Genomic DNA, 18,226 nt, shown 5'->3' with positions numbered 1-18,226 from the left:
TGACCACATTATTAATAAAATCATATGAATTATTTTAGGCGCACAGAATGTATTAAGAATTGTATAACAAAACCTACATAACCAACACCCAGCTTAAGATATAAGACATTAATAACATGGTGAATACCCTCAAATATTTCTCCCTGACCTTTCTACCCCCTCTTGGAGGTAACCCTGGTCCTGAGTTTCATACTCTTCTCTTTTCAGACGAGGGAAAGGAAGTCCAAAAATTTGGGAACTGATGTAATCTCACACTTCAGGCTAATGGAAGCCACAAGGTGTCTTCTGTTTCTTTTTTGGAAGTGAGAGACATAGTTTACTGAGTAAATTTATGCCACTTCTCAGCCTTTTGGATATAATCAATAAAAAATGTAGCATATGTAAAAAGACAACTTAGAGATGACTTTTGTGGTCCTGAAGTGTAGCTTTGTACAGTAAGCATAAAAAATTGAAGGGAAGGAATTTTAGCCAACACTTACTTGTTTGGGATCTTGGGTTGTTATGGTAAAATGTAAGTGGATACCACAAAGGTTAGGGGCAGTCAGATGTGGAGGCTGTTAGAATGACCTGTCACAGCAGTGCACAGAACTACAAAGTGAAACAGCAGCACAACTAAACTCCCTTTGAAGCCCTCATTTCCCTACCTGTGAGCAAACACATCAGCCTTCGGAGAAGCAGTCCTGCTGAAATGAAAAATACCGCTTTCAAAATATTTTCCTAAAAAAGTGTCATAAGATATTTGATTTGCATCCTGGGAAAATGAAACTACGAATAATATACATTTGCTGGTGTCTTTTCCACAGCTCAGTTTGTGCCCAGGCAATGCAGTAGATTGCAGACAGCCCAGAAAAAAGTGCCCAGAGACAGCATGGGAGATATATGGTTTACTGGGGAAAGCTTACAAGAGATCAGTGACTGTACCAAGAACAGTCTCCTAAGAAGAATTCAGTGGCAACAGGTTGACAGCACTCCCGTCTCTCACGGTGCTTTGCCAAGCAGTGCTCCTTCGCCTTTGCGGCGTTTTGTCCTGCAGTGGTTGGCTGGACAAGTGACACACATCCTTTCCATGGTGCCCTCAATTCCATGGTGCCCATCCCCCCTCAAGAGGGGTTTTATTTTTTAGGCTGTAGGAACAGTGACGTCATCACTTACTTAGTTTTCTTGCTTAGTTTGTTTGTCTGACCAGTATCCCTAAGAGCAACTGTCCTGGGGTACATGCAAGAAAGTAGCTTTGTCCAGATAACACTGCACTAACTTGCCCTAGTTCCCAGTGTGTATAAGAGAAAGATAATATGTATCTGGACTTTCCAGCTCAGACTTGCTCTTGTTGTTCCTTTAGCTTGGTGAGGTTTTAGGAACAGAAAGGGGGCATCATTTGGGGTCATAGTATTTTACTGTCCCCTTTGCTTTGGGGATGATACAGCTGGTGAATAAGAACCTGAAGGATTGAAGTAATATGTTTGGAATAAAATAATAAAAATAAGAGGGCAAGTAAGACTACTCTTGCTGAAGTTATGATACATAGTTTTGAGATTCTGGTGAAGTGTAGATGCTTCTCTATGCTTTTTATTTTTTTCATAGTTTTGATTGTCTCTGCCTTAGTCATTTTTTTCTTTTTTCTTTTTCCCTTTAAAAATAACAGCTAACAATTTTCACCTAGAACTCATTCACAGACATTTGAAAAGGTGGTATCTTTGGAGAAAACTTGCGGTCAATCACAAGATCATTCACGAGACTTAACTGCATCTAGAAAGTTAACATTAATGTCTACAGAAATCATCAAAGCACTGAAAAAAAAAAAGCCCTACATATGAAGGACATTGATGAGTTCTTTGATACAGAGGTGTCAGGAGCCATAGCTCTCTGAGTTACCCCATCTATCAAATGACAGGAGGAAGCCAGACTGCCTCCATTTGCCCACCCCTGTTCACCAGTTGGAGTGCCCAGCTGCAGCTGGGTGGATTTGAGGACTCAACTGCTGTGTTTTTCAATGCAGATTGGGTAGTCCTCTCCAAAGTGCTTGGGATCAGAAATGATTCAAATTTGGGAATATTTGCATATGCATCTTGAAAAATCTTGGGGATGGGACCCAAGTCTTGGCATGGTATTCACTTATGTCACATATACCTTGTATGCATAGCCTGAAGGTAATTTTATGTAATATCTTTAGCACACCTGCATTCTGCCTGCGACCTGTTGCAATGAGGTCAGGTGTGGAGTTTTCTACTCGTGGCATCATGTTGGTGGTCAAAAAGTTTCAGATATTGGATCATTTTGGATTTTGAATAAAGATTCTCAGTCTGCAGTATTATTTTTTTAAAGGGGATATTGAAGTATAATCTCTCCCACTTGGCATGTGAGGAGCAGTTATCTTCCTCTTCATCCTCAATCTCATGAAACTTTAGTGTTTTTTGGGCTTGATAATAGCTGTATCAGGCCCCTGTTTCAGACTTGACATTTTTCACTTTTGTTTTTCAGACTGTTTATTCTATGGCACCGTTCCCTTTTCCACAACTGGCAGAGTTGAGGGAAAAGTACACCTACAACATTACACCCTTCCCAGCCACAGCTAAACCCACTTCAGTTTCTGGGTAAGTTGTTTTCATGATGCGAGACTTAACATCTCGATTTGTTATTATAAATTAATATTTATTAAGACCTGGAAATATGTACGAAGTAATTTGGTCTTAAGTAATTTAATTTTAAAAATTGGAATGGCTCTTTCCTAAAGATTTTAATTTAAATTCAAGAGAGATTTCTAAAACTGTACTTTCCACAGAAGTTTGGAACATACACTGAAGGAATATTTAGCAAGCCCCTTATTTAAAAATATATTTTAATTCTCATAATTAAGAGTATGGAACTGGTGTGCACAAGCAGCTGAGCTAATTTAAAATACCATAAAGAGAAATGAAAAGATGGTGGAATGAGATGACTATCATTACCCTAGGTATGCGTACGACTGTACATGTGGTGCGACTTTATGTTGTATACAACCAGAAAAATGAAAAAATTGTGCTCCATTTGTGTACAATGAATTGAAATGCATTCTGCTATTAGAATAAAAATATTGAAAAACACCATAAAGACAAGAAATTAACAAATATATATACAGAATCTAGTATATGAAAAATTGGCCTATCAAATCAATGGTGAATTTCTCTTCAACACAGTCCTTGAAACTGTAGCCAGAGCAATTAGGCAAAAGAAAGAAATTAAAGGGATACAAATAGTGAAAGAAGAGTTCAAACTAACCCTATTTTCTTATGACATGCTTCTGTATTTGCAAGACCAAAAAGACTCCACCAGAAAACTTCTAGAACTCATAAATAAGTTAAGCAAAGTAGCAGCATATAAAATTAAGATCCATAAATCAATTGTATTCTTATACACCAATGATGAATCTGCTGAAAGAGAAATTAGGAAAAGTATCCCATTAATAATAGCCTCAAAAACAAACAAACAAACAAACAAAAACTTGGGAATCAATCTAACAAAAAGAGGTGAAAGACCTCTACAACAAAAACTACAAAAGACTAAAGAAAGAAATTGAAGAAGACCTTAGAAGACGGAGAGACTTCTCATGGTCTTGGATAGGCAGAATTATTATTGTCAAAATAGCCAAAAGCATTATACAGATTTAATGCAATTCCTATTAAAATTTTAATGACATTCCTCAAGGAAATAAAAAAAGTAATCATGAAATTCATTTGGAAAAATAAGAGGCCCACAATACCAGACCTTAAATTATATTACAGAGCTACAGTAACACAAACAACATGGTATTGGCACCAAAACAGACATATAGACTGATGGTACAGAATAGAAGACACAAAGACAAACCCATATAAGTAGAGTTATCTCATACTAGACAAAGGTGCCATAAACATTCATGGGAGATAAGATAGCCTTTTCAACAAATGGTGCTGGGAAAACTGGAAATCCATATGTAGTCAGAATGAAACTTAACCTCTATCTCTCACATTGCACAAAACCCAAAGTGGATCAGTGATCTAGGCATTACACCAGAGACCTTGTGCCTACTAGAAGAAAATGTAGGCCCAACTTTCTGTCATGTTGGCTTATAAACTGCCTTCCTTAACAAGACTCCTAAAGTGCAAGAAATAAAATCAAGAATTAACAAATGGAATTGTATCAAACTAAAAAGCTTCTTCTCAGCAAAGGGAACAATCAAGAACATGAAGAGAGAGCCTACAGAATTGGAGAAAAATCTTTGCCACTTGTGCTTCAGAGCATTCATCTCCAGGATATATAGAAAATTTAAAAAACTTAACACCAAAAAACAAAACAAAACAAAAAATCCCCCAAACAACCCAATCAATCCCAGCAAAGGAACTGAACAGACACTTCACAGAAGAAATATGAATGGTCAAAAAAAAAAAAAAAAAAAAAAGCAAAGGGAAGAGATAGGGGGTGGGAATAGGAAACACAGTAGACTAAATCGGACATAACATATATGAATACACCACCAGTGAAACTCCACATCATGTACAACCACAAAAATGGGATCCTAATTAGAATGAATTATACTTTGTATCCATATAATATGTCAAAATACTCTCTACTGTGATATATATCTAAAAGGAACCAAAAAACAAAACAAAACCCAGTGGTTAAAAGATATTGCCATTTAGTAAATGGTAAATCTGGAAAGCAAGGTAGAATCATATTGGGTATCATATATCAGAATGAATTTCATATGGATGAAAGCGTTAAATGGAAAAAAATATGAAATAATTAGCAGAAGAAAATGTGGAAGAATTCCTCCACTTCTTTGGAATTGAGAAAGCCTTATTAACTCACTCAAACAAAGTAAAAAATTTAAGCACTTTAAAAATAATTTTCTTTATGCTCAAAACCAAAACAGAATAAAACAAAACCTTCATTAGCTAACTCAAAAAGATTTTTAAAAAAATAGTTTTATACACAAAATGGGACTGACATCTCAAATATAAAAAAAAATTTAGAAATCAATTTTAAAAAATGTCCACCCAATTGAAAAGTGATGAAATGACAGGAATAGGCAAAAAGCATCAATAAGTTTATGAGAAATGCTGTGTAAAACTAGAAATTTAAATTGTTTTTTATCTGTCAGATTGACAGAAACTCAAATCAGGAAAACAATCTCATTTACAATAGTCTCAAACAAAAACAAACAAACAAACAAAAAAGCAAACCCTAGGCATAAATCTAAACCAGAAGGTGAAAGATCTCTACAATGAAAACTATAGAATGTTGAAGAAAGAAATTGAAGAAGATACAAGAAAATGGAAAGACTTCCCATGTTCATGGATAGGCAGAATTAATATTATTAAAATGTCCGTACTACTAAAGGTAATATACAGATTCAATGCAATCCCCATCAAAATACCAATGACATTCTTCACAAAACTAGAAATAACAATCCTAAAATTCCTTTGGAAGAATAAAAGACTCAGAATAGCCAAAGCAATTCTAAGCCAAAAAAGCAATGCTGAAGGCATCATGATACCTGACTTCAACTTATACTATAGAGCTATGGTTACAAATATTGCATGGTACTGACATAAAAGCAGGTACAGAATAGAAGAGACAGAGACAGACATACACAGATACAGTCATCTGATTCTGGACAAAGGTGCCCAAAACATACATTGGAGAAAAGATAGCTGTTTTAATAAATGGTGCTGTGAAAACTGGTTATCCATAAGCAAATGAGACTAAATCCCTGCACAAAAATCAACTCAAAATGGATCAAAGGCCTAGGAATTAGACCAGAAACTATATAGCACAAGCAATAGGACCCCTAAGCTCAGGAAATAATGCCAAAAGTTAGTAAGTGGGATGGCATCAAAGTAAAGAGCTTTTGCACAGCAAAGGAAACAATTAAGAATGTGAAGAGAGAACCTACAGGATGGTAAAAAAATCTTTTTTAGCTACTCTTCTGACAAAGGATTAATATCTAGAATATATAAAGAACTCAAAAAACACTAAAACCAAATAACCCAGTTAACAAATGGGCAAATGAACTATACAAAGATACTTCTCAAAAATAAGAAATACAGGGCTGGGGATGTGGCTCAAGCGGTAGCGCACTCGCCTGGCATGCGTGCGGCCCGGGTTCGATCCTCAGCACCACATACAAACAAAGATGTTGTGTCCGCCAAATACTAAAAAATAAATATTAAAAAATTCTCTCTCTCTCACTCTCTCTCTTAAAAAAATAACATGCATGCATTAAGGAAGAACTCTCATAAGAAATATATAAAAATAAAAAAAAATAAGAAATACAAATGGCCAACAAATATGTGAAAAAAAAGTTCAACATTATTGGCAGTTAGGGAAATGCAAATCAGAACTACATGGAGATTTTATTTCACTCCAGTCAGAATGGCAGCCATTAAGAATACAAACAATAATAAATTCTAGAGAGGATACGGAGAGTAAGGAACACTTTTACACTGTTGGTGGGATTGTCAGTTAGTACAATCACTACGGAAGTGGGTATGAAAATTCCTCAAAAGACTAAGAATGGAACCACTGTTCCCTCAGTATTTAGCCTAAATAATTAAAGTCATTAAACTAGAGTGATCCATGCATACCTGTGTTTATAGCAGCATAATTCACAGTAGCCACACTTTGGAAACAGCCTAAGTATCCATGAATAGATGAATGGATGAAGAAAATGTGGTTTTATACAAATGAAGTTTTGTTCAGTCATAAAGAAAAATGAAATTATGTCATTTGCAGAAAAATGGATGAAATGTGAGAACATTATGTTAAGCAAAATAAGCCAAATTCAGAGGGTCAAGGTGTTGCATGTTTTCTCTCATATGTGGAAACTAGAGAGGAAAAAGGAAAAGAAAGGTTGAGGGGAGAGTATCCCATGAAAATCTAAGGGAGTTCAGTAGAATAGAGGAAAGAGACCAGGTGAGGGAAAGGGGAAATACTGGGGAATGCTGATGGCCAAATTATATTGCATGCATGTATTATTATGAAACAACAAATCCCACCCTCATGTATAGCTATAAGGCACCAATAAAAATATGGAAAAAAAAATTAAAAAAAAAGTTCTGACAAAAGTTTAAAAGCTTGATAATGTCCTCTGTTGATAAGGCTATAGGAAATAGACACACTTATACTTTGCTTGTGAGAGGTTAATTACTATGTTTTGTGACAATTTGTCAGTATTTGCCCAAATCACTGATGCATATATCCTTTGCCTCAGTATTTCTATCTTATGGATTATTCCATATATTTATTTTCATACATGCAAAACACAGTATGTGTAATATTATTTATTGCAGAATTGTTTACTATAGTATAATATTGGAAACAATCAGGTATCATTAGCAGCTTGATTCCATAACATAAGCTGTATATGTACAATATGTTTTTATGTCAATATGGAAAAATTTCTTCTATGATTAAGAACAAGATACACAAGAATATGTATAATATGCTAATATTTTTGCAAAAAGAGGAAAAAGATTAAACTGTGTAGTTATCTTTGCATATTTATACCTAGGTAAATGAAGACTACATAAGAAACTGGTAGCAAAGATCACCTGTGTAAATTAAGTGGGGCAAGGACTGGGCAGAAGTTGGCAGGGATGGAAGGAAAGTCTGTTTGTAATTCATATAATTATGTAAATATGTCATTTAAACAGTGTGAGTGTATTACTTCTTTGAAAAATACCACTATTTTCTTGGACTGTTTCTTTTTCTTCTTGTATGTTTTCCAAGACGACATGGTAAGGTGAGAGACAGTGATGAGGAGAATGACCCAGATGATGAAGATGCGATTGTTGATGCCGTAGGGTGTCTTGGACCTTTCAGTGGGCTCCTGGCACCTGAACTGCAGAAGTACCAAAAGCAGATGAAAGGTAAAGAGGCTGGCTGTTGATTAGATCATCACATGTGTTGATCACTGTAACAAGGGGAATTATCATTGGGTCCTATATGTGCCTCAGTAATTCCCTGAACCTGGTTATTAACATTAAAAATATTTATTAGAAACACTTAAAATCAGGGCTGGGGGATGTAGCTTTGTGGCAGAGCACTTGCCTAGTATGTGCAAGGTAGGCCTGAGTTCAATCCCCAGTGCCACAAAAACAACAACAACAAAAGAGCAAAAACCAAAACCAAAATCCACTTTATTATTTGATGCGATCTCTCTGTATTGTGTTTTGCATACAGAACATACCTCTTTTTTTTTTTTTTTTTTTTTATGATGACTGTTGCTTCCCATTAATCGGATTCAACTTTGTGTGCTTAGATCTTTAGAACAAAGCCTGGCATATAGTAGGTGCTTAATACATCCATCTGAGTTTAATTGAAATTCATCATAGACTGGCTTCTCTTCCCCTATGGGACTAAATCTTTAACCCCAAAACATTATGGTAACCTCTACTTTAATTTCTTGAATTATGAGAAACTCTTTATTTCATAAGATGTTTTGCTAGATTCTTCTCCTTAGCTCAGGATTTCTAGATGCAAAGAGTCAGGCTTCATCTACCAGTTCTAATAGTTCTTCCCTCTGTAACAAAACAGAACAAGTCTGCCCCCCTTCTATCTTGACATCTCTTCAAATCTTTTAGGACAGCTGTCATATTCCCCAAAGCTTATCTTTAAGACTCAAGTTCAGAATTCCTTCAAGCATTTGTAATACGATATGATTGCAGGCCTTTTAGTATTCTCTTAATTTACCTCTACTGTCCTATAATTTGGTAATGTCCCTCTTAAAATGTGGTGCTCTGGATCCAATGCTATGTCATGTTTACTTCCTGCACAGAACAGACTTCCTGTGGTCTGGGCATTAGCAGTGAATGAGCTCTTTGGAAGTAGTTGTGGTCTTCCCACTAAGTTCTTTCCCATTTGATGGCAGCTCCTCCTTAGGATATTTATTCTACCTCTTCTGGTTGGAAGTCCATTTTCCCTGTTCACAGAGGATAGAGAGATGCTGAAAACAGAGACAGAGGCACCTCTGCAGTCTCTGTGCCATCTGCTAACTTTGTACTGCCTTCTTTTTTTGTACTGGGATTGAACTCAGGGGCACTTAACCAGTGAGCCTCATCCCTATCCCTTTTTTGTATTTTATTTAGAGACAGGGTCTCAGTGAGTTGCTTAGGGCCTTGCTAATGTGCTGAGGCTGGCTTTGAACTCTGCTTCCCTAGCTGCTGGGATTACAGGAGTGCACCACTGTACTGCCTTCTTGAAATCATGGGGCTTACCTTTCATTTTTTGGTTCTTGTTCAGAAGGTGGTGGTGGTGGCTGCTGTTGCTGTTTTGGTGTGACAGTTTTGTGTATTTTCCCCAAGCCGCAGCTTGTTTTGCATTTGAACCTTCCTAATGGCTGCATTCATACTGCTTTGAGTATATGTCCATGGTGGGTGCTGTCTTTCATCTTTTTGAATCCATCAAAATTCCTCTTGATTTCGGTAATGTCCTCCACCCCCTTTCTTGTTACCTGAATTTCAGCTTTTTATTTCAAGACATGGAACTATCTTAAATGTAAGTGCTGAAGTTTTTGACTATGTTTCTGTAGTCTGGGCCTTTGTTCTGTTTTTCTGTCTGTGCAATTTTGTACTCCAGGATGACACTATCATTTTCTCCTAAATTTTATCATTAGTCTTTATTATTGACTTTGTTCAAATTAATAGTTCCCCTTCTAATTTTCTTCTCTTTTGGGAAGAGAAGGGAATCTATGAGATGTTCGGCTTTTATTTGAAAGACATTCTCAGCAGATATTAAGATAGTTGAAATCTCTCAGTCTTATTTTAGGTGGTTCCCAGGTCAGTTTGGCATATTGTGTTAGGAAAGCCTGCTTCTCTCTCTCCTGCACAGTCTGTGAGTGTTTTCTCACTACAGTAATTGCCTGAGCCACAGGTCCAGACTACAGAAACACAGTCAGAAACTTGAGCACTAGTTTTAAATATTGATTCCATGTCTAGAAACCAATTTGGATATAATCACAATTTTATTTAAGGGACAGCTCTGCAAGTTGTAGATGTCACAGGAGCAGAAACCACATTACATGTAACATGCATAGTAGACAGGAAGTGTTTGCTAAATGAACAAAACATTCATTTCTAGCAGGTACAGTGTATTTTTAATCTAAGGAAAATGTACTCTTAATGAATGTCTAAACTCTAGAAGCTGTCAATCCCTTATAAATCCTCTTGCAGTTGTATGGAAATCTGCAAATGATTTTAGACATCTGGTGGTATATCTTTCTAAGGGGATTTTAGAAAATAACATTGACTTTTATCTGGAAGCAATTGTTTTATGTCTGTATAATGAACAAAGTGGTAACAAAATCAATGAACCCACACAGCTCATTTCGACTTAGGCTAATAAGTAAATAAGGACTGGACAACTTCTAGTTATTTTTTTGAGGTTTACAGTTTCCTGAAATACTATACTGAGTTTTAGTGTAATTAAGTCCCATTTAATCCTGGTTCCCCTCCACTGACAGGCTCTTTGTGTGTCTTCCCTGAGCGCAGAACCAAATGAGGAGCAGAGTCTGAAATCCAATAACATTGCAGAGCTGAGTCCAGGAGCCATCAACTCCTGTCGAAGTGAATACCACGCGGCATTCAACAGCATGATGATGGAACGCATGACCACAGACATCAGCGCCCTGAAGCGGCAATACTCGCGGATCAAAAAGAAGCAGCAGCAGCAGGTCCACCAGGTGTACATCAGGGCAGGTAATGGATTCTTTGAGTCAGTTTCAGTTCCATCTCAACTTGTGTAACGGACAAATAAACTTCGGAGGGCCTCGGAATTACTAACTGGTGCTCAGTTTCTGTGAACTCAGCTGACAAGACACAATAGCATATTTAGCATCTCACTTAAAATTTTATTTTATCAGGCTCTAAAGAAGAAAAAGACCATGGGTTCTTTTTAGGCCCCGAGAAGCAGGCAGTCGTTGATGGTACTACATCTTTACTCTGTGGGCTTGTGGAGAGGGGTTTTACAAATGATGAGAATGTTGCAAAGTCACACAATCCTTGGACTTGAGGAATCTTAGGAATTTCATGCATTTGAAAATAGAATTTAGTCATTGGTGTGCTAGTAAATTAAACTATACACTAGTCATTTAGGTAGTAATATAGCAGATGTTGTCATCAGGGGAAATGGAAAAAAAACATCCATTGAAAAGCCTGTGCCTCCCAGATGAGTTAGCAGTGTCTGGAGAATGTATGGAACAGTTATAATGCAGAAGGAAATGCTCTTTTCCAAGGATTGTCAGGCTTCATCTTTTTTTTTTTTTTTTTTATTTCTCCAAATCTCAGTGAGCAATCTGCTTTATTGTTTAATATATGCTGATTTGGGAATGGGTTTTCTTACTGTAAGTGAATATCCTAATGAAAATTGATGCCTGCCCAGAATTAACTGCAATATAAATCTGACATGTTTTTAAGTGGCTTGTGAGCATGTGACTGATCTGGCACAAAAACTGAATTCACCTTCCAGTTATCAGGAGGAAGAGGCTGTGCTTGAAGCATTACGAAAGCAATCATGAAGGAAACTATCAATGACATCATTTTAATTTTTATAACACTGGAACACCTGTTTTCTTATTTGTTCTTAAATCTCTGAGGAAGCCTTAACAGTTGTCCAGGGTTTATAGCTGTAATGAGCGGTCAGGCCAGGGCTAGAGCCGAGGTGTTCTGATTCATCATGCAGTCCTTTTTCAGGGCACTGTACAGATCTTTGGGTGGGATGGTGAACAATTGCTGTTGGATGTTAATTTGATTCAGTGGCTTATGCTTTAGTCAGGGAGTCAGCAAACTGAGGTCTACAGGCCATATCCTGCCTATGGCCTGTATTTATGAATAAAATTTTATTAGAACACCAGTACACTCATTGACTTACATGTTGAGGCTGCTTTCACACTACCTTGGCTAAAGTATTTACAATCTGGTTCTTTACAGGAAAAGCTTACTGTTACCTGCTCTAGATCATGGTTTATGTGGTTCTTCTGCAGGGAGGATTCTTGCTCAGATGCCAAATTCTACAGCATTGGTTCTGAAACTTTAGTGTGCATATCAACCACTTGGGGATCTCCTGTTTCAGTAGGGTTAGAGGGGGGCTGAGATTAGGCATTTCCAACAAGCTCCTAGGTGATGTGGGTGCTTCTGGGTGGGGCTTACACTCTGAGTAGCAAGGCTTTAGAGGAGATGACAAATGATATGGTTAACCACACAGGAGGAGTGATGAACCTCAACTGGAGGCAAAAGACTTCAGCTTCTGAGACTTAGTGGAAAGTGGTGGTTGCAGTTCTAGCTTCCTGGGTTATGGAGGACAGGAAGTTGATGCCTTTTCAGAGTTTTGCTTTCATGGAGAAATTGGGAGTTATTTGTTATTTGCTGGAATAAGTTGTGGGTTGGGAGTAAGGGGGAGCTTAAGGAAAGTAATGAAGATTGGGATTGAAAGGAATGGTAGAAGGAAAGAAAAAGATGGTTTGGTATCATTGAGGATCCAGCAAAATAGAAAGTCATGAATTTGATGGGCTCTCTTTTAGGAAGGAGAATGTGGAATTTGGATTGAGGGTGGGAGTTTTGCCAGGATGTGTGATAGAGGCAGAGGGAGCACTGGACTGTGGGGTACCGGTGAGGCAGTGGTCAAAAGATCAGTCTGGTTTCTAGCAGGGTGGGGTGCAAGTGAGACAAAGATACATGAGCGATTATGAGAAGACCGAGGTATCCAGGAACTGGAAGTCTCTGTGGCTCAGTACCGGGTATAATTAGATTGAGGGCCTAAGAGCTAGAAGAGTCAAAGAGAGGAATATTAGAGTTAAATATTTTTTCATGTAAGGCAGAGCTGGGTAATAAGCTTTAGGATGGAATTGGAGAGGTTGAGGAACTATGAGAATAAGTAATGGTTGGGCCAGTCACAGAGACAGTAAAAAAAAAAAAACAGAGACGTTAAAAACAAAAAACTGTTGCGGTAAGTAGGACATGAGATGAAGAACAGATAGTTGTCAGTTTTCATTAAAGACTGAGGTGTGACCGGAGGTAGATGACAACAGTAGAGACTGGTGGAGAGAAGTGAGCCAGATGACGTGGATGTCAAGGAGGAAGGATGTCCACCCAAAGATGGAGGGACCTTCTCCTTCTCCATACCACTTCTGGCTGTTACCACCTTCCTGGGGCCTTCTGTGTTTAACACTGTATCAGAAAAGGAACTTGATAAGAGCCTCTGGAGGAGGTACCGCCACTATCCACAGTGCTCTCCAGGAGAACAAAGCTCTTGGTGCTTTCCAGTTTGCAGTTGGCTGTCAAAGTCCATTGAAGACACAGGAGTGGTTCTTTATCCTTAGGTTTTATTCTCAAACCCCCCCAGTGCTTTTTCACCTGGGCAGCTGGTGATTCCACTGCAGTTTTGCTACCTTCTTAGCATTTCTCTCACTTCATAATAGCATATTTATGCTGTGCATTCTCTTCCCACCTCGCAGAAGCTGACAACTGATTATCCATATGGTCATAATGTTTGTCGAATTATTTAAAAAAAGTTTTTTCCCAGGTTTTCCAGATCTAGGACCTCTGAGGTTGTTACTGAGAGCAAAAGCTGTCTGTAAAAGACATTAGAGAGTCTGGGCTGTCATGAGTAATGATGTCTCGGCAAAGTCCCTGTAGTTTTAATTTATTTTTTTTGTATCCTCACCCTCCAGTATCTGCCTCTTTGACAGGAGGGAAATGGGCACCCCAGACACTAGGGTTGAATTCAGTTTCTGCTGCCCTCGGTCACATGGCTCTGGAAAGGGCGCGGGGAAGACCTCCATGGGATCACTCTTCAGGTCGGGGTGTTTCTCTGTAGTGTGTTTTCACACAGCCTTTCACCATTTCTTTCAGACAAAGGACCAGTGACCAGCATTCTCCCATCTCAGGTAAACAATTCTCCAGTTATAAACCACCTTCTTTTAGGGAAGAAGATGAAAATGACGAACAGAGCTGCCAAGAATGCAGTCATTCACATCCCTGGTCATGCAGGAGGCAAACTGTCTCCTGTCCCCTATGAAGATCTTAAAACAAAGCTCAACTCTCCATGGCGAACTCACATCCGAGTCCACAAGAAGAACATGCCGAGGAGCAAGAGTCACCAGGGCTGTGGGGACACCATAGGGCTGATCGAGGAGCAGAACGAGGGCTGTAAGACCAACAGCCTGGGGGCAGCAGAGGAGTTTTCCTCCAGGTGTGCAGCCCCCGCTGCAAAAGAAGGCAGCAGCTCTGAAGGTGGCATCGGTAGGACAATTGAAGGACAGTCTCCAGAGCCCGTGTTCGGGGACGCTGATGTCGATGTGTCTGCGGTTCAGGTGAAGTTAGAAGCCTTGGAACTGAACCAAAGGGATGCTGCTGTTGAAACTGAGCCCAAGGTGCACCCGCCCTGCCAACTGCATGTTCCAGAGCTACCTGATGCCCCTGGAGAAATCAAAGCCACCAGCAAACCTCCCCAAGGCAGCCACTCAAAAACCCCCATCTTTAGCCCTTTCCCCAGTGTGAAGCCACTGAGGAAATCAGCCACTGCCAGGAATTTGGGATTATATGGTCCAACAGAAAGAACCCCAACCATGCACTTTCCTCAGATGAGCAGGAGCTTCAGCAAATCCAGCGGCGGGAATAATGGCACTAAAAAACGATGATGTCTCCTGGCCACTGTGCTGGACTCGCCTCTGCGCGCTGTGTAAGGGTTCCAGCTGCACCCGTCCGGTTTCATTTGCCAGTGAAGATGAATAAGGAGGTTCAGAGATGAGCAACAACATCCCATAAAGCTGGGAACGGAGAGTTTTATGATGGAACTGGAGTAGGGATGTTTTCTCTCCACTGGAGAACTGATGGAGTGGACTTTCATGACAGAATTAATATTGTGGTTTTAAAGTGTGAAGTTTTCCCAATTTTTCCGTGTGGGCTATTTAGAAAAGATTATATCTAGACTGTTAAGCCTTCTTTTGTCCTGTCCTGAGGGCCTTTCAGGATCCCTGGGACAAAAACCCCCAAACCTTCCAGTTCTCTGGGTGTTACCCAAGCATGCACACACCAGCTTGCTAGAACAGAAAACTGTAAAAAGAAAATAAGTTTCTCATTTGCAAAAACTTCCTGATTTTCCTCTTCCTGCTCTATTGGGGGTGGTGGAGGGGACGTTTTGTGTGTGTGGATTTTCCCTCAGTACCTGTCTCCAAATTGTTTTTTGAATTCTTATGCTAAAGCATAGGAGAAAAATTGGTAACCTTTCTGTTTCTACTGCCAAAATGAAGAAAACCTTTAATCTGTTAAAATTTAGGTTGATAACCAAATTGAAGGTCATATGCAGAGAACAGAAGTTAATATGCATTAATCAATCACCCTGAACTGCTTGCTAATTCCACTCAGCTTCCCCACCCCAGGTTCATTTTCTCCTCTCCAGAAGAGCATGAGTCCTCAGTGGTACAGAAGACTCGATGGCTCTGCAGGGAGCTTCTCCTGCGTCCTCAGCCATGCAGCTCATTTACCTACCAGCTCTCCATGGCAGGTGCACACAGCTTCTGCTCAAAAGCCAGAACATAGCACCTGCGACTCTGTTACTTGAATTTTGTGCTTTTTTTTTTTTTTTGATTGGAGTACTTTGTTACTTGAACACTGCCTTTCTCTGGAGAAGGACCCAGTGCTTTCTAGCTCTCTCTCACCCACTCCACTCCTGCCCTGGTCCCAGTGGGTCAGAGATAGCACCTTTTGTCTCCACTATGCAGTTGGGAACTCTGAGCCACACAGAGGTGATATAGCACTTCAATTTACTCGAGGTAAATACTTCGGTATTTCTTGTGACTTAGCCACGTGGAAACTTAGCCAGTGCAGTAGGTGGGCTTAGTGCTCTTTGTGCACAGATACACTGACTACAGAGCTTGAACCAACCAAGACTGGGGAGCCATTCACACACTCTCCTGACTCCAAGGCTCCAAGGACTTCTCTCTAGATGTTCAAGTCCTGTGATGATGTTTCAAAAAACCAGCTCTGACCTCTTTACCCTGAAAAGGTAGTTCATTTTAAAATGCTTCATGTCCCCGCCCTTTGGCTGAACAAATGGATCAGTCCTCAATCCCCTTCTCCTGACCAGCATTGGAAGAATGGATTGACATCTTTATCTTCACCTCTGAAAGACCTTGGCAGTGCTTACAGGAATATTGTTGATGCCATGAATATGAACTTGATCTAATTGGTTTGCTAATTCTGAAGCCAAAACTGTAATTGTAGAGAAGGTTTTTTTTTTTTTTTTTTTTGTTAACTAGGAGAGGTACTGATTTTTATAATAAAATAGAGTGTGGTTATGTGGACTTTTAAAAACAGAAAATGCAAGAATGACATATACCATGAGAAAAGCCATTTTTTTCCCCTTTGTGGTATTTTTACCCCCAAAGGAACTGAAGATGGGAAGCATGACTAACAAGTGATTGCAGTTTGAGCCTTGAGTCTGTGCCATCTGCATGCAGCTTCTTAGCAAGCAGCTACACCCACAGCCTGTTTCCCTGGGAAGGGAGTGGGCGGAGAGTCGGGCTGACTTTGCCTACCACCCCCAGGAATTGAGACCCACTGCATTTAACAAAGTTAAGTAAATGGCATGATTTTCTCCCATCTGTTAATTTTGCAGATAAGAATGATTCCACCTCTTCCCCCTCCCCCCAGTCCCACATGCCTCACAATGGTCACATTCCCCTTGAAGGTTGTTCAGCTTGAACAGGGAATTGTTCTTTCCTCTCAGGAGTCAGATCGCTGTCTCGTGGTTGGGGACGACGGGTGGTGAGGTGGAGCTGTCCACTGGCTATCTTAGTGTTGGCCCTGTCATGATCTCTTCTCACCTACTCTGGGGCTGGCCTTCCTGAAGAGAGGACAGATAAGCTGGCACATGGTTTGGGATAACTATTGGTTGGATGAATGAGCAACTGAAAGGGTAACAGTCCTTTGAGGTAAAAATGACCTTGTCAGAATTTTTTAAATCCAGCAGTTTTCCTGTTAAAGCACTCTGTACCAATAACACGTGCATGCCTGGTATCAAGTAATCACGATGCGAATCCACCAACTTATGAGTCTTGCCTACTTTAGAAAATAAAGAAATGTGCAGTAGCCTCTACCACTCAGCATGTACCAAGACCAGTACGGACTTGCTCTCTTCCCCACGTATTGGACTGTATGCAAACACCAGAAGTTCTTAATGATTAGCAGTTCCTTTATTCTAGATAAGTCTACCCTCTCAGCACCTTTTCTGGGAGTCAATTCTGCACCTCAGTCCTCTTTAAAAAGCCTCCAGATGATCTAAACCTAGTTTGTAATGTCGACCTATGGGCTGTAACTGTTTAAAATCCTGTATTCCTGTTTTTTTTTTTTTTTAATTTTTTGGTCTCTTTTGTCCTGAAGAGTTGTACTGATTACAAAGACATATGCATAAAAATTCTCATTGTGTGGTGGTTGTTGCATTTTCTGTCTGAGAGCATGCATGAAATACTGTGGTGACCTTTCCTCTTCTTGTCACTCCCTCCTCTGCTCCCACTTGGTCACGTGAACCAGGGAACCAGCCCAGTGAGCTCTATGTCCCCCCAGTCCAATCACTGGGTTGCAGGGTGTCCATGACCCACTCCCAATTTGGCAGAATTGCTGGTTCCCAAATGTAACTAAACAGGGTGTGTGTGTATTTGTGCGTGAACATATACATGTACACATGTAGATTATCCTTTAGACCTACCCTCTTCCTTTGTTTTAATAAAATAGAACAATAAGAATCCAATTGAACTTCATGGTCTTGAGGAGTCTAAATGAATAGAGAGCTGTGACCAAGTGTGCAGCTGCTACTGTCTCCCATTAGAATCTCTTTACGTTTCTGAACTACTTTCTTTGCAGTCTACAGCAGTCATTTGAGGTAGTGTTTAAAGTATGTTAGTTTTCCTAATCAGAAAAGTAATACATCTCTTAGAAGATTTAGAAGACACAAAGCACAAGGAATCATCGATATTCTGGCATAGATATTTCTAACACATCCTAGTGTGTGTGAGTGTACGTGTGTGTGCGTGTGTGTGCACAATTATCTGCAAAAAAAAATGTATGTTGAACATACTAGTTTTAGCTGTTTTTCCAATAAATTCTTTTCTGCAGCACCATTTTCAGTGATGTGTTCTTGCCAGAATTCACACAATGAATACTTTGTTGTCAAACGGGTTTTTTGATTGTTGAGGCATTGGGGAGAGCAGCCTCAT

The 18,226-nt window shown here is 39.4% G+C and overlaps 1 protein-coding gene across 2 annotated transcripts in view; it reads left to right on the top strand.

Moving 5' to 3' along the window:
• Tbc1d30 (TBC1 domain family member 30) overlaps window positions 1-17,770 on the top strand; it is an 87,904-nt gene extending 70,134 nt beyond the window's left edge. For both annotated transcript variants that reach the window (XM_027928524.2, XM_027928534.2), the window contains 4 exons: window positions 2,479-2,591; window positions 7,747-7,886; window positions 10,506-10,712; window positions 13,863-17,770. In XM_027928524.2, coding sequence (XP_027784325.2) covers window positions 2,479-2,591; window positions 7,747-7,886; window positions 10,506-10,712; window positions 13,863-14,650 — 1,248 coding nt within the window. In that variant the 3' untranslated portion in view covers window positions 14,651-17,770. The remainder of the gene's footprint in view (window positions 1-2,478; window positions 2,592-7,746; window positions 7,887-10,505; window positions 10,713-13,862) is intronic.
• The last annotated feature ends 456 nt before the right edge of the window (window positions 17,771-18,226 follow it).

The sequence above is a fragment of the Marmota flaviventris genome, chromosome 3, assembly GCF_047511675.1.
Source record: "Marmota flaviventris isolate mMarFla1 chromosome 3, mMarFla1.hap1, whole genome shotgun sequence".
Classification (NCBI taxonomy): Eukaryota; Metazoa; Chordata; class Mammalia; order Rodentia; family Sciuridae; genus Marmota; species Marmota flaviventris.
This window is presented reverse-complemented; position numbering and strand designations above follow the sequence as displayed.